General features: G+C 50.7%; 5 protein-coding genes across 5 annotated transcripts; 1 reads left to right on the top strand and 4 right to left on the bottom strand.

The window, feature by feature from the left end:
• Nucleotides 1-60: 60 nt before the first annotated feature.
• A1O9_03401 (uncharacterized protein) lies at nucleotides 61-2,052 on the top strand (the record flags this gene model as incomplete). Its single annotated transcript, XM_013408967.1, has 1 exon — nucleotides 61-2,052. The coding sequence occupies one exon, from the start codon at nucleotides 61-63 to the stop codon at nucleotides 2,050-2,052; it is 1,992 nt and encodes a 663-aa protein (XP_013264421.1).
• Nucleotides 2,053-4,290: 2,238 nt separating this feature from the next.
• Nucleotides 4,291-5,498, bottom strand: A1O9_03400 (uncharacterized protein; the record flags this gene model as incomplete). Its single annotated transcript, XM_013408966.1, has 2 exons — nucleotides 4,291-5,195; nucleotides 5,381-5,498. The coding sequence occupies 2 exons, from the start codon at nucleotides 5,496-5,498 to the stop codon at nucleotides 4,291-4,293; spliced, it is 1,023 nt and encodes a 340-aa protein (XP_013264420.1).
• Nucleotides 5,499-6,260: 762 nt separating this feature from the next.
• On the bottom strand, nucleotides 6,261-8,397 carry A1O9_03399 (propionyl-CoA synthetase; the record flags this gene model as incomplete). Its single annotated transcript, XM_013408965.1, has 2 exons — nucleotides 6,261-6,694; nucleotides 6,744-8,397. 2 exons carry the CDS (start codon nucleotides 8,395-8,397, stop codon nucleotides 6,261-6,263), a joined length of 2,088 nt encoding a protein of 695 aa, XP_013264419.1.
• Nucleotides 8,398-9,901: 1,504 nt separating this feature from the next.
• On the bottom strand, nucleotides 9,902-10,534 carry A1O9_03398 (uncharacterized protein; the record flags this gene model as incomplete). Its single annotated transcript, XM_013408964.1, has 1 exon — nucleotides 9,902-10,534. The coding sequence occupies one exon, from the start codon at nucleotides 10,532-10,534 to the stop codon at nucleotides 9,902-9,904; it is 633 nt and encodes a 210-aa protein (XP_013264418.1).
• Nucleotides 10,535-14,034: 3,500 nt separating this feature from the next.
• A1O9_03397 (uncharacterized protein) lies at nucleotides 14,035-15,471 on the bottom strand (the record flags this gene model as incomplete). Its single annotated transcript, XM_013408963.1, has 1 exon — nucleotides 14,035-15,471. One exon carries the CDS (start codon nucleotides 15,469-15,471, stop codon nucleotides 14,035-14,037), a length of 1,437 nt encoding a protein of 478 aa, XP_013264417.1.
• Between the last annotated feature and the right edge of the window lie 798 nt (nucleotides 15,472-16,269).

The following is a 16,269-nucleotide window of genomic DNA, read 5'->3' as shown; positions in this document are numbered from 1 at the left end:
AGAATGTTACTGATGATTGAAAAGTTGTAGTCGCTCGACTGTATGCAATTATTGGAAGCAATGCCAACTCAATCCGACCTCCGTGGGCTCTCTGCATTGCACACTGAGCAACAGAATCCGCACAGTCGGTATATTGATGAAGTCTCGGCGCCTCAACTGTGTCAAATTATCAACAACGAGGATGCCACAGTAGCGGGCGCCGTCCAAAAATGCATCCCTATCATCGCGGAGTCAATTGAAATACTTGCTGAGCGGGTCAGAAATGGAGGCAGAGTGATATATGTTGGCGCTGGGACAAGTGGAAGGTTAGGCGTTCTGGACGCCTCTGAGATTCCTCCAACATACTCTGCACCAGAGCGACAGTTTGTAGCGATCATCGCAGGCGGAGATGTTGCCCTCAGAAAAGCCCAAGAGGGAGCTGAAGATAATGTGGAAGCTGGTGTCAATGATCTCAAGGCTCTCAACCTAGACCCCAAGGTCGATTCATTGGTTGGTTTGGCTGCTTCAGGTCGAACACCTTATGTGCTGAGTTGTCTCTCTTATGCTAAATATCAGGGCTGCTTCACAGTTGGAGTTGCGTGTACTGAACCTTCAAGGATGAGCACGAGCAAAGATGTAGACTGCATGATCAGTGCGGTTGTTGGGCCAGAGGTCGTGACTGGAAGTACCAGGATGAAGTCAGGCACGGCCACAAAGCTTGTTCTCAATATGTTGAGTACAGGCGTGATGATCAAAATTGGCAAGACTTTTGGCAACATGATGGTCGATCTGAGAGCAACGAACTTGAAACTTCAACAACGGTCGCGAAACATATTGCGCAGTATTTGTGGTTCAAAATGTCCTGAGCGCGACGAGGCACTGGATGATATGTTAAGCAATTGCGGTGGAAGTGTCAAGACCGCAATAGCCTCGTTGATGCTAGGGATTCCGGTCACAGAAGCGGTTGATCGCTTGAATGATTCAGGGGGTAGCCTTGCGAAGGTCCTTAAGCATGAAAAAGCCGTTCCTACGGAGCCGACCAGCAATGGTAGGCAATTTGAATATTCTCTCTGTGTTGACGGTGGTGGTAGCAAATGTGCTGCTGCCATCATCTCAGCAGACGGTACGATTGATTATGGGGAAGCTGGTGGTTGCAATGTCACTGATGCCGGAGTGGAAGTAGCCATGCTATCGATATCTCTTGCCATCCAACGAGCAGCTGACTCCTCTCCAGTTCTCTCTGGGAGACATTGGGACACACTCTGCTATTCCTCAATCTGGGTTGGCTTAGCAGGCTATGATAGGCCTAAAGTTGCTTCACAGGTCAACCACGCACTTGAAAGGCTATTTCATCGTAAGCGAGGGCCGAGATTGAGGATCACTAATGACATCGAGCTCCTTGCACTTCCCTTTCTCGAAAGGCATAACATCAATAATGCCATCGTGCTCATTGCTGGGACGGGCTCAGTTGCTATGAGGTATAAAAGAGACAATGATGGTCTCTTCAGAATTAGTCGCTTTGGAGGTTGGGGCCATCTGATCGGCGATGATGGATCAGGCTTCGACATTGGCAGGAGAAGCATTCGCCATGCACTTGCTGCTCTGGACGATTTCAAATCAAGGGCCAGCTGCGAATATGAAGATCCGGAGTTTGATGAATTAACTCGAATCGTCTTGCAACATTTTCAGCCAGACTCCAGTTCTAAGCTCGACTATGATCTTCTCAGTGAAATCTTGAACTCCAGCCCTGAATTGCCCAATAAAGAGCGAATCGCTCAGCTTGCAAAGGTTGTGGTCGAGTTGAGTGAAGATGTCGAAGCGCAAGCAATAGTCTCAGACGCAGTGCAGAGTCTGGTCAGGCTTGTCCGGTCAATCGCGCCGTCTAGACAGCTAGATCTGAGTGATTCCGCTTTGGTGCTCGCAGGAGGATTGATGCAGAATGATGTCTTCAAAAGACAGCTGGAAGGAGAACTCTTGAAAGCTGTTCCCCAATTCAAGCTGGTGGAAGTCGTAAAGCAGCCTGCGTTACTTGGTTCTCAACATCTTTTGCAGGAGGAGTTATTGTCTCGGTAAGCAGTAGCCATGATGTAATGAGCTGCGAGCAGCTGATAGAAAACGATCACGACTCTCCCAGCGATCTGTTTTGGGTCTGCGAGCAGAATATTGGTAAGAACCATGACTGTCTAAGGGTGTTTGGTGAGGATTGCTTTCTCGTGTAACGAACACGAATGAACACAAAGGAGAGAAGATTCGAATTTGGGCATCGGAATGGCGAGAAATGAGGTAGCCTGGTACAGGAATAGTGTTGATTATTTTTGATGTAGGGCTCTAAGTCCTGTCCTGAGAGAAGGGCCGCCGGGGTGTTCTCTTTGGATCTCACAATTCTTCATGCTGGCACGGGTGCCAAACATGGCCTGTGAGCGAGAAAAGGTGTTGATAGATTAAAACAAGGCTCTGGTTTGCAACGGATCGGGCCCTCAAGGATGGCGTCCCCTGGTATCTGAATATTCATCATACTGGCGAGGTTGCCAAGGCACGGCCTGTGAGCGAGGAAGAAGGAGGAGGAGGAGAGAATGAGGGAGAAATGGAGGGGAGAGGTAGAAGAAGAGAGAGGTAGAGGAAGTGGAAGTAAGTTGGAAGACGGGGAAGGATTGCAATAAGATTATGAAGATAATAAAACCATTCAATTCCGGAAGCATCATTCTTGCCGCACGCCCGGTATATAACTTGAAGCCAAAAGAAAATAACCACTAAGTCATAGGCATTCGACTCCAAACCACCACTAGCTTGTCCTGATGATCAACCCGGTGGAGTTCACTGAGAGAAATAGTCTATCATGCCTTTGCAATTGGTAAAAAGGCCGTCGGACGAGGTGGACATGATGATGACAGATGATCGAGAGCTATTGGGTTCTTTCGAGATAAGACATGTGTAGTTGTCCAAGTCTCGGTCTTCTTGCTGATAGCCTTGCCTTGAAGCTTCGTCGTAATTTGATTTGAGCGTACACCATTAAGGTGATTGGCACAAACTCTGCTGGGCATGCATCTGGTAAACAAGTGTGAAACTTTGGATGTAACACTTGTCAGAAATATTGGTACATTGAGCCATTGTTTGCAGTGCTTTTTTGTAACGATTGACTTGTGTTTCTTCTTTCTCCCTCCTTTTTTAAGGTTTTATGTGTACATATATTCCATGTAAGTTACGGTTGGCCCGACTTGCTCGGCTCAACGACGGTCTCGAAATAAGTTCAAGAGTGATCAGGTTCAGTTAACCGCGTATGGCGACGTAGGACTGGATGAGGATTAAAGGAGGACGGTTTCGATCAGAGTAGAGTGTGGAGAGAGTTTGATATAGGATAACTTAGCGCTCGTCGCCGTAATGAGTCAAAGGTTCAGAAATCGAGGCGGGTGCGTTAACGGAAGATGGCTTAGGACGTAGGATCGAGGTATCCATATTGTTGCTACCATTTTGTCACCGGGAGACAGGAATGACCGCTCGCACGGAACGTCTAACTGCCGGAATGTTCAAATGAGGTTCGGCATTTGAATGAAAGTATCCAACTGCTATGGTCCATTGTAATCCTCGGACAGTCGAGGTAGCTTGGGCATCTTATAGGAAGGCTTGTTTCGTCTTCCGTATGCGGTCGTTTGGTCTTGTTGTCCTCGCAGGTAAGTGGGAGGAGGATGAAGTAGGAATATGGACCTCAGACTGGCTCGTTTGTGATAGTGTTGCGCAAATGTAGAATCGACCGAAATGTACGGTATATGTATAGGATCTAGGTAACGTTAATGATTCAACAGCCCAATGCAACTAGTTAGTGGGTAGAAAACTTACCAACAAGTGGTAGATGCATGCTAATGATCCAGAGCTAGATATAAGGTAGAAGGTCCATCGAGTGTTGTCTGTGTTCTCAGAAGGTCCTTCTGGGAGTTCCCTTGTTGTCTTGAATGAAAGGATGAGCCTCGTCTAAGTCTTCAAGGTGTCTCTCAAGTGGATCTGAAGTTCAGGAATGAGATGGATGAACAACAGAGGAACAGGGCGGAACAGGGAGACTCATATAGCACAGGCATGAGTCAGAAGCTGATAAATTTGGCAATTCAATGGAGGAAGGAACCACATTCAATTGCAGTCTCTGAAACAGCAAGTTGTCCCTGGGTTCCAACTTGCTGAATGGTCGAGTTCATCGAACGCGAACAGGTCTCAGGTCGAATGTAGATTACTTTGAATATTGATAGACAGTTGATCCCAGGCACCGCTCTCGAACCTGAAATGATTTACTCCAACCCACCATGTTATGGCTGGTCCTGCGATTCAAGCACTGAACAGCCCATCCTGACTCCCTTCGGCCCGCTCTCTTCTCCTACTATCCTCCACAGCCTTCGCATCCGCGTGCTTACCGGGCTCAAAGACATACATCGGCCACTCACAGCCGACTGTCCTCTTCACGATCGTCGGGAGGGCCCTCCACACGGACGGCGGCATGGGGATGAGAATACTCGTACTTTCGAGCCATTTTCGATGTTGTTTCCAGGCTGGGCCACTCGGACCATCGTTTTCGAACTTCTTCTTAGCGCCAGGCCGCTCCTGCAGCGTCAAACCCGACACGAAGAGCAGCAGCAGCGTGAGGAAGAACGCGCCCACCATGCTGGAGTACTGCGCTGCGTAGGCGCCGCTACCCTGCGGGATGTAACCATACGCGGAGGGTGAGACAGCGAGGGTGAAGATGCCGAACTGCACGAGGATCTCGCCGAAGTAGTTCGGGTGTCTGCTCCACGCGAACAGGCCGACGTCACACGTCCGACCTTTGCTGGCTTCACTTGAGCGGAAGCGATACTTCTGCACGTCGGCGACGGCTTCGAGGAGAAATCCCACTGCCCACATGATCAGTCCAACGATGTCGGCGGCGGTACCAAATGTAGGCTGTACATATCGACCCGCGACATTCGGCGAGTTGAGAATGGTCACGGGAAGGCTGACGGTCCAGACCCACAGCATTTGGAAGACCCAAAAGCCGAGGAACGGAAAGAACTTGTCGCGCTTGTCGTCAAAGCGCGTGTCTGTGCCGGTTTTGAGGATGCGGAATAGTAGGAAGCCAGAAAGTCGGAATGCCCAAAGGATGAGAAACAGTGATGCGAGGATTTGCCGTGTTGTATGTGTCGCGGAGAGACCAAGGGTGAGGACAGCGAGAATGATAAAATTGGTGCCGCCAGCAAAGTCTAGAAGGAAGATTCGCGTTAGCTCAGAAACATGGACAGATGTCTGTTCGGGTGTGTGCTGAGAGAGATCCCAATATCTTCATCGAAAGACGAGTATGTGTCGTGACCTCGAAGCATGAACACCGCATATTTGGCAACCTCATGCCCACCCAGACCAGCTTCTCAAGGAGTAAAATTCGACTTACCCGTCAGCTTATCGAATTTACAGGTAAAGGCGATCGAAAATCCAATGAGCTGGTACGCGACGGTGACCAACAACGTGATGGCGAGGAAGTAGTCGTCCAGCACGCGGTGGCCGGCCATGTTCAAGGTATTGGACTCTCCTCCTCCAGTCTCGACGAAGCACGTTGTGATGTACACTCACAAAGAGAGAGAGAGAGAGGGCCTTGAAAACAGTTGTCTCTTGTCAAAACCACACCAGAGACGTCGAGCACTGAGAGCACAAATTGGGGGTTCGGGAGGGAAACAGATTTATCTGAAACGCCAGAGGTGTCCGCCACACTACTGTCTCGACAGGGCCGAGGAAAGAAAAGCAAAAACAATCTTAGACGTCAGAGAATCGGAATCCACGATCACGACCATCGCGGCAGCCGAAGGATACATACGTCGACAACGCACGTACGGGCACGGCGGTCGCAGAGTCTGCCAATGTTGGGTCTAGTGGGTGTCTCCATGGCTCATGGGCAGTGGCTGTGCTTTGGTGATGGTGTTGAGCCTGGAGAGTCGCGAGGCCACGTTCATGACGTCGTTGATTTCGGCAGCGGATCGGCCCTGATCGACCACAAGCTCGCATCGGGGATTTCGGTGCGCGGGAAAATGTTCCTCCGTATCGCCCAATGGGTACGTAGATTAAGAATTAATTAGCACCTCACGTATGATTAAACGTGAATCACGAATTCAACGGTCCTTGCTGCCAGTGGCCACCTGGTTGTTAACCTAATTTACATCTTGCCTCCAGAAATATCCGGATTATATAACGGCGGATCTCGCCTCGCCATGACAAACAAGTTGCGAACATTTAGCACCGCATAAGGCGCTGGAAACAACATCCATCGTAAGCAAATTCTACAGTTTGGCCTTTCCGGTTTGTTTCTTCCGCTCTTCGAACCACTCCTTGACTCGCTGTCTGGCCACTTCCACGACCTCACGGTCTTCTACCGTCGCTGGGACGTTGACTTCCTTATCGAAGTGACCCTCGGCACCATTCTCCACAAGCTCTCGCAATACCCGTCGAAGCGTCTTACCACTGCGAGTCTTTGGGATCATGCCTTTGCCTTGAACGATACCTCCTAGTGAAGCGATTGCACCGATTTGTGATCGGACAATATTGTTGATGCCGGTGAAGAATTCCTTTGACGGCGTGGCCGGCAGATTCGAATCAGATGTCGTTGAAGGTATCACAAATGCAAACGGTAAATGTCCTTTCATGGCATCCGGAATTCCCACCACACATGCTTCAGCAACAGAGTCGTGGGATGTGATTGCTTGTTCGATGGCACCTGTAAACCGTCAGTACTGCAAATTCAACCTCTCTAGACATATTCTTACCTGTGCTAAAGCGATGCGCGGCGACGTTGATAATATCGTCACTTCGACTCATGACATGTACATAGCCATCTTGGTCAATCATACCTGCGTCGCCCGTATCCAACCATTTGCCATCAAATCGCCTCAAGTACCCCTTGTAGAAGCGTGGATCGTCGTTAAATAGAGTGGTGAACCCAGTCGGTGCAAATGGCATGGCCAGAACGATATTGCCCATCTTGCCTTGTCCGACCTCTTTACCCTCATCATCTACGATGCGGACATCGAACCCTGGCATGGGTTTGCCAGCGCTACCAGGTTTAATGGCTAGAGCCTTGTGCTCGTCGCGACTGTGATGCTTCTGCCCGATCGCAGGGCGGAGGGCAATCCCCGTCATGGGACTTCCAGATTCACTTGACCACCAATGATCAATGACTCGAGCGTCCGGTGCGGCGTATTTGCTCAAAAGCTGTTGATAATGTGTGATGATGGAAGGTTCCGATCTCTCTCCAGCCAGGAATAGAGCACGCAGATGCCTCAAACGGCCCTTTCCACCACGATCTTTGAAGAACTTGTCCGTCGGGTCTTCTTTCCTGATGGCCCTCAGAGCAGTAGGCGCGGTGAACAAGGTTGTGACTTGGTGTTCATCAACCATGCGCCAGAAAGCACCCGCATCAGGAGTGCCAATGGGCTTGCCTTCAAAGAGGATTGTTGTTGCTCCAGCGAGGAGAGGTGCATATACAATGTATGAATGACCCACGACCCAACCGATATCACTACCGGTAAAAATGACATCACCTGGACCTTTGACATCAAACAGGTATTTCACGCTCAAATTCAATCCGACAGCATGGCCACCTGCTTCACGAAGAACGCCTTTTGGTAATCCAGTGGTACCACTTGTGTAGATAATATAAATACCATCGGTGCTCTTCACCGGAACAGCCTCAGCCCTGAGACCTCGAGACCTTGCCATTTTGATCAAAGCCTGCCAATCACTCTGGCCCTCGTCCTCTTTGACGGGATTCCACCTCTTGACGTCTCGCTGCCAAATGATGGTCTGATTAGGCTTCCATTTGCTCTGCTGGATCGCGCCTTCGACCAAGGGTTGATAAGCCAGAGGACCTTTAGCACCCTCAATCGCACAACTGGCAGTCAGAATGACTTTTGGCTTTGCATCTTCTATTCTTTGCGCCAAACTGTTGGCAGCGAATCCACCAAAAACGACGGCATGCATCGCACCCAGTCGGACAGCCGCCAGCATGCCGAATATCGCCGGTGGAATCATAGGCATATAGATCAGAACGACATCTCCTTTCTTGATGCCCTGATCTCTCAACACGCCCGCAAGCAGTTCCACTTCATCCAACATCTGATTGTACGTGTACTTCTCTTTCGAGCCACTCACGGGACTGTCCCAAATCATGGCAAGCTTGTCACCATTGCCGGCCTTGACATGGCGATCTAAGCAGTTGTATGTTGTACTAATCTCACCATCTGGAAACCAGGACCAGTGGGGATGTGAAGTACCGTCTGGTAACTTCTTGGTGGTCTGGCGGAGAGCAGCACTGTATGGTCTGTGCCAGTACAGCTCTTTGCCATGTTTGTCCCAGAATTTTTCAGGGTCAGATAGAGATGAGGACTGCACCGCGTCCTGGACTGTATTGTTAGGTGACATGGTGCAAGTACACCTGCGAGACGTAGAGGACGACCGAGGGCTTTTGTTCACGGGAGGGAAGGAAGATATCGCAATGAAGAAGGATGAAATGAATAGGCTTGCCGAGATAAGCAGAGAAGACGTTTGGAATAGTGAAGCGGAGGGGTCGACCGGCTGGTAAAGCTGAGCGTTGCGTCTCTGAACACGGTGGATGGAGAAATATATACATCCAATGGAACCCCTAGCCGCAGCCTGACATTTTGTTTTCGAGGTGGCGGGATCCTCCAGCGGTCAAAGTGGTATGCAAGCTGTTAAACCTGACAATGAGATCGGAAGCGAGACTGCACAAGCTTCCCAAATGCATCGGTGGCATTGCCAGAATATGATGCCGAGGACGAAGCAGGGCCCCAGCAACGGTCCGGCCGGCCCAGCGGAGTGAGGTGAGTGAAGCAAAGTACTCGTACATCATTTGATCGACGGCGCGGAGAAGGAGATGAGGAGATGGGGGTTTGGGGAGAGCTCCGAGACGGTTTTTCCGGCCGGGCTCCTTGGCGGCGGTTGGGTGAGGAAGGAGCTTTGGTTTGTGGTCTGAAGTCCAGCTGGGCAGTGGGCACCCATCAAGTGTTTCGCGGGGGCATGAGACTAGAAGACCGAGAGCTTCCCTCGGACTTCCATTCTACGAGTACATACGGAGTACTGTACATACGGAGTACTGTACATCGGAATTGTCTTGTCTATTATGATGGCTCGTGAGTGGCATGACAAGCCATCCTTTCGTCCTGCTACGGTAACAAGAGAAAGGTAGAGCCGAACAGCGGCCCGATCAACCCCATCCCAGTGGTGGTTGAGACCAAGAGACCGAAACATCGCCGATGACTAAATTGGACTTCCCAGTCAAGTCATGATACGGCTTGAACCTCCATACGATACTCAAATCCACCGAAGTTAACTTCAGACGTGACAAGTCGACGCAAACAAATTGCAGTACATGTTAGGTAAACACGTTAGCAGTACGCGGGCGATGTTAGAAATATGATTTCTGGAGGACACTGCATCGTTCTTCCCAAGTCCCCAAAATGAGAACCATGAACACTGACATAGTAAAGAGAACTAGGGAAGACAAGTGTTCTGTTTGTTTCAGTGGTATGCAGCAAATTTCACATTTTTGGATGCCCCGGGAACACACGATGCAATGCTATCCTCAAAAATATCCATTCATTAACTAATGACCAAATCCCAAGGATATATCAGGTGGATCTGCACCCAGGATCGTACAAAAACGTCCCACCCAAGAAACATATCCAGAGCCGACCACAACTTTGTCCGAGGCGTCGTCTGTCGTGGCAATGCAATCACGTTGCATCACAAGCACACTGCCACAATAAACGGACCGAGCTCTGTCTTTATACCCATGAGAAGCACCGCGTTAAGAACAAAAGAGAAGCCATAGAATCCAGAATGGGCAGCCGAACGTTGGTTCGGCCAGACTAGCCTTTCCAGGTCAAGGCCCCAAACATTCGACCATTTATAGGAGGAAAGCGGCGATGGCACCGACACCAGCAAGACCAGCGCCAACGTTGGCAACGAGGGCGTTGGCAGCGCCAGTGTAGGTAGCGGCGGCAGGCTTGACGGAGGTCGAGCCCCAGGCGGGAGCGCTGGTGGTGGTGGCAGGGGACACTGGGACAGCAGATGAGGTCCAAACACCTGGAGCAGGAGCAGTGGGGGTCGTGCTGCAAGAGGTTGAGGTCTTGGTGAACACAGGGACGGACACAGTGCAAGGGCAGTCGGTGATGGTCAAGGTAGTGGCAGTGCTGACAGTCCAGGTCTTGCCAAAGTGCACGATCTCAGTGGGTCCCGGACAGAAGGTGGTGATGGCGGTCACGATGGTAGTGGTCCAGGAGTCTGGCTCTTCCCAATCAGCCCAAGTGGTGGTCGCTGCCGCCGGGGTGGTGGTAGTAGTGACAGCGGCCTTCTTGGTGGTGGTGGTGGTGGTGGAGGTCCAGTCATCCCAAACAGTGGTGGAAGAAGCGGCGACAGGCTTGGTGGTGGTGGTGGTCTTGACGGTGGTGGTAGTGGTAGTGGTGGTCTCATCACCCCAGGCGGGGATGGCGACGACAGAGGTAGCCAGAGCGGCGACAGCGGCGATAGTGACCTTCATGTTGATAGATGGTGGTAGTTTCTGATTAGAAAACTGGAGAGATGTTTGATAAGGTTGAGGGTTGGTGTTTGTGAAAACGAGTGTAAGTGGTACTAAGACCGGTGTTTGTGTATGGTGCTAAAGAGCGACTGGAAGTTGGACTTCGATCTTGTTGATGGAGGAAAGAGAAAGACAGAGGATCAGCACGGTGAGTAGAATAGATATATGGAAGAGCTCGACGAGCAGGACAGTTGGGAGCTGGTGGCATGTTGCAGCCACAATTTCGACCGGGGTTCACCACGGGCCAATGGCGATGTGCGATAGGCTGATGAGGCTGCGCCATGTGGAGGTCACTATCCAAGCCCTGGTAGACCTTGTCAAAGCTACCCCTGACGCCGCTTGGTGATGGCTCCACCCGTCCACCCACTCTCCGAACTGCAATCCACCATCATTTTATCCTCTGGACGCTAAGTCTGGATACTAATTTCCTTCATTTTGGGGCAAACTTTTGCTGCGGCTGCCCGCTTTGGCCGGATGATGAATGCTGTCACTGTCAGATGCAATGCCATTTTGCTGAACCGGTTTGTGCGGCGATAGACGATTAGGGATCATATCATGGATGATGTCTGTCATGTATTATTTCCTCGCATCATTGGCGGCGATCTGAATTATGGACGTTTCGGGCAGTCCCAGTCTCGTGATTGGTATGAGGCGGGAAGGAAAGCTACTCTCGCTTATAGTGTCCCCATGTTGTGGCCATATTTGGCGCAATTGGCGGGCGTTGGCATGGAGGTCCTGTGTATACTCCGTACCTGGTACGGAGCACCGAGGCCATAGGACTCAAGACTCAGGGCTTAAGACTCAGGAGTAGCGGTCACCTGTGTGCCGTAGACCATAGTAGGCGCTGTTAGGCGGCTTGTCTCCCCCAGCTAGCTTGGGGCATGTTCAGCCGAGACAGACGAGCAGCAGTACTCCGTCCAAGCAGTGGCATAGCGGGAATTGGTTGCAGCACTTGTGCGCACAGGAAATGACATGGTAACCCAGCTGATCGTTGGTACGAGGAGCGGTCGCAATTCCTTGGACTTGTTTCGAGTTTGATTTCTGGGCCAACGGGTCGCGCTGGTCTGCAATGGGAAGCGAGCTGGGGCCAGCAGTTGTGCACGAGGAGCACGGGGAAGCTGATGGCAAAGACCGATTTGTCCCACGACCGGAGCACAAAGGCTTGAGTGTGCTTGTTTCGCAACGGGAGAGCGCAGTTGGTCGAGGACGGAGTGTGGTAGGAAATGCGAGGTAGACGGAGGCAGCAGTGGGCAGGTGGGCCTGGTTGATCTGGCGGTTGTCGGAAATGAGCCAAGCCTCGTCTGGCCAATCAGCGCTCGGCTGTCTCCTGACGAGCCTTGCTAGTCAAATTTGCTCGATTGCAACTTCATCTCTTGCGCCCGTGTCAATTTCTCCGGTTTTTTCGAGATTCCCGTTCCAACTTTGGCTGTGGACTCGTAGTCCAACAATGTGGAAGACATCCGTCGTCAGTGGTCACTTCTCGGTGGTTCCCTGGCAGTGGCCAAGCCAGAGGACCGCGGGCGTCTAAGGTGGCAAATACACAGCTATTCCGTACATGCCACGGACGACGGCTACCTAAGACCATTCGAATCTCATTTGATCGACAATGAATGGCGAATCGCAGTGGTCCTGCTCACTCCTCCCTACTAAAGCTCCATGCGAGAGTGGAATGGACGCCAATGGCTACGGAGGGCTCACTTCCGTATGTGGACGCAACTTGCGTGAGCCTAGATGACATGCAGACCACATACGCCATGGGCATTGTCATGGTCCAGGTCCAGGTCCAGGTCCATGCACAACTGTCTGCAACATGTTAGAACTTTGTTATTTCCTTCACCGACTGGATCGCTGAGAACCACGTGCATCGGCTACTCAGGAGTCAGGACGTCCTTGCACAACTAGATACAAGGGACAGTATAGTAGTATAGCGTGGATGGCAATACTCAAATCGTTTGCGCCATGACCCGAATGCTCCGAGCTGTCTGTTCGTAATGATTCAAACCCACGGTCCAAACGCGCTCCATACAAAGCCAATCGATAGTCAAGTCAACAGCCGAAGCTCTCTGAAGCGGTTTGCATCTGGTGGATGAATAATGATGTTCCAACTTCCCCCGTCGCGCACGAGTTTCTCAAAATAGCTTCCGGCCAAACAGTGCTCAATCCTCATGCCACCGTGGACCCGCTTCCAGGGGAGGCGTCACTATCTCATGCATACTCTGCACAATGTATCAACAAACAAACAGTCGAGCCCCAGTCTTTTAATATGGAGATGAAATAATGTCTCGAAGATAGAAATGAACCCCACCACTTTTTCGTGGTTATTTGTTGTTGAGTGACCACCCGACAACGAGCCGAACGTGTCCCTCAAGCAGATTTCTGGATCACCTCTCTCGCTCGGAACCAACTCCGCCATCCCAAGCGAGAAGAAGGTCAACACACAATTTCTATTATTATGAGATGCCGACCAGTTGAACCCTTGGTCCGCAAAGGGAGTACATACTCCATACAGCCCCCATCATCGACTAGCACGCAGACACAGAAACCTTGCTCTCGACAGGGATCCGTATGCTACCCACGCAGCACTCGGTAAAGTTCCAATAGAACAGGCGAAAGACGAATGGCTTCCGTACCGAAACAAATCGTATTCATTCCATCAACAAAAATCCCCAGCACTACTGTAATCAAAAAGCGATTTTACTCGTACCGCGCATACTACTCCGTCCGGTGTCCTCGGCAGGGAGAAGTCAAACATGCTCAAATGCAAAACAGACAATCCCCCGCTGGGTGGAAATCTATATTTGAGACATGCGAAATCAACATTTGCGCCTCCTTGAACGGGATGGTGGAGGATCGGCAAATCCGACGGGTCCCATGGGTCCCCATGGGCTGGAAGGCTCACTGTCAGGAGAGTCGTAGATTACTAAGTACTAACTGGACAGTACGAGCCATAATTTCAACTACTGGTGGATGTCACTACACGTGTGACTCAGCTCTCCTGACTATTGAACGCTTTGCTTGTGGATGACATGTCCATGTCTTCGTCGTATCTTCGTTCGTATTCGACAAACTCTGCCAGAACTGCTGGAAGGCTGATGAGAAGGCAACTAACCACCATCACAGATGCCACCCAAACTACTCGTACCCCGTTTCAACCTCATGTGAGGACGCAACGCAAGACTCCATTTCAAATTCTGTTGATTGTTCTATGAACTCGAGCTTGAAAGTCATGAGTCATGATGATTCATGACCCACAGCTCTGTTGTAATCTATCCGAGCTTGCCAGTCAGTCACTGACTTGAAAATAGTACATACAGCACGTTGAATACCATCTCGGGCCTTCTGAGTCTTCTGCCACGATGGCTCGCTCAATTGAGACCGTGACTCTCATTCACCTCCTGCATTCACCCAAGCCAATTGAACCTTCGAATTCATACCACTCGGGTTTCATCGAGGCTGACCAATCAAGGTGAAAGGTGTCCCATGGAGGTTGACTTCTTACTCGGACCTTTAAGAATGGCCTCGTCTCTGTAAGCCATTCGGACCAAAACCTTCTTCTTCACTTGCTCAACTTCATCTTCCTCGTTTCTCTCGACAACCATGAGTTCTCGGAGCTTCTCCTCGATCCTGCTACCAATTCTGTTCTGATATCCCCCACAATATCCAATGATGTCAAGTTGATAGCACTGGATATCGGTCATGGCATTCAAGAGGTGAAAATGGGAAGCACCGATTTCGCCACGACCTCCAAACATGAAGCCAAATCTCTCCAGGATGGTATGCTTTCCAATCAAACGGAAAACGCGATGCAAGTGTGGATCGTAGGTAAATTTTGGAAATGGAACAGTCAGCGGTGATCCATAACGACCATGGCCATTAGTCATAGAGAAGGAGATGTATTTCATCTTGGAGATGTTGACTGGTCCAATCGTCTCGAAGAAGCGTCGAACATCTTCGTATCCAATTTCTGGCCAAGAAGATTCGTAGTACTTGCCGCGATGATGGCGACTTCTGGCGAAATGGAATGAATTCTGGCCGTACAAAACTTCAGTGCCTTCCTCATGAATGATCTTGCAGGTCCTCAAGAGTGCTGCAGATCTACTTAAGTCTGAAGGGGAATCGAATTCAATGGGTGCCTTTCTGACCAGGGTCAGGCGATAGATGCGATCACGCAGCTCCCGTGGAAGCTTTAGGATACCTTTAAGCTCGCCGGCAGTCTTATCAGTGGTGGCAGGAGAGTCGGTGAGGACAGACGCGTCGTCCGTGTCTGAAATTGTGTCTGCCAATGTCAAGACTTGAGCCGAAACGTTGTGTGGGTTGTGGACAAGCTTGAGGCCGGCAGAAGTGAGAAGATCAGCCAAATTGAGGTTGATGGTTCCCAAGCCACCTGCGTTGCCGTTAACTTGAACCGTGACAACGGGGACAATAGGTCGAGGTGCATGGTTCTTTTCAGTTCTTTTGTCTGCCCAGAAATGGTCATCAGACGGCTTTGACAGATCCGTATAATGATCGTCGGCATTGGCCGACAGTGGGGGAGTCTCCGGAGCTAGACCATAACTCTCACGATAACGAAGCTGTTTCTTATCACCCTGAGGTCTGACAACCTCCTTCTTGGCCTTTCTCTTGAAACCCCCCTTGCGATTGTTGGACGCGGTTGGCTTAGAAGCAGAGCCGTAGTCAGAACGATCAGCCTCTGAGCTGGAGTCGGGATCAGAATCGACGACAGACAAAGGGTCGCTGGCTGGGTTGGTGGTGGTCATCACGCGAGCCTGGGAAGAGATTGCCTTGGTGGCTGAGCGTCGGGCACGAGGAGCTCCCGTGATTGACACACCAGAAGCGGCCGTTGTGACAGGGGCAGCTAACGGCAAGGTGCGTCCTCGTCGTCTGATTCCACGAGCCATGTTGGCTGTTGTCAAGGACGATGTGAGGGCCAATCCGTTAAAAGATTGGTGGCAGAATGGGTTGTGGTTTGGGTCGATGAGAGATTGGGTGAGAGGTAAGAGAGGATGCAGGAGAGAATACTTATCAATCGAATCAGACATGAAAGGCACGACACGGTCAACACGGTCAACACGGTCAACACCTTCTCACAGGCAGGCAGAATGCACGATCAATTGAGGCAGTCGAAGCTGCTGGACACTTGGCGTCTCGCGACCCTCGTGATCACTTCTGGCAGTCGCCAGCGATGTCTTCCAGCGAGAATGCCGGCCACTGTTCTAGGTGTATCTTCCAAAGAACTGCATGGCTCCCATCTTGAACTCCTGGAATGCAGGCTGGCCCTGCAGGGTCACGGTGAACGACGAGGTCATGATTGATGTGGCGGGGATGGAGTCACGTGCACAATGAGACACATGTCGTAGCCAGCTTGGGAATTGGTTCGACTGTCTTGAATAACCATGATACGAAGGACACCTCTTGTCCACCCATTCCTAGTGCATCCTGTCCAGAGAAGGAATGGTACCGAGGTACAGATTGAGATTGATCGAGCTCGAGCTCGAGCATCGCCATGGCTGTCAAAAACAACGGCAGAATGATGAACCAATATCCACATTAAAGATGTCCATATACCTGCGAACAAAATAGAACAAAATAGTGTCGAATCCAACACCATTCCACAGGTTCCATCGCAAGAGTAACAACGTATTTATCCAATCAGGCACTTTCAAATTGTCTCTTAATGGTGGTCTTGGACCCGAGAC

The sequence above is a fragment of the Exophiala aquamarina genome (genome assembly GCF_000709125.1).
Source record: "Exophiala aquamarina CBS 119918 chromosome Unknown aczIA-supercont1.2, whole genome shotgun sequence".
Lineage (NCBI taxonomy): Eukaryota > Fungi > Ascomycota > Eurotiomycetes > Chaetothyriales > Herpotrichiellaceae > Exophiala > Exophiala aquamarina.
This window is presented reverse-complemented; position numbering and strand designations above follow the sequence as displayed.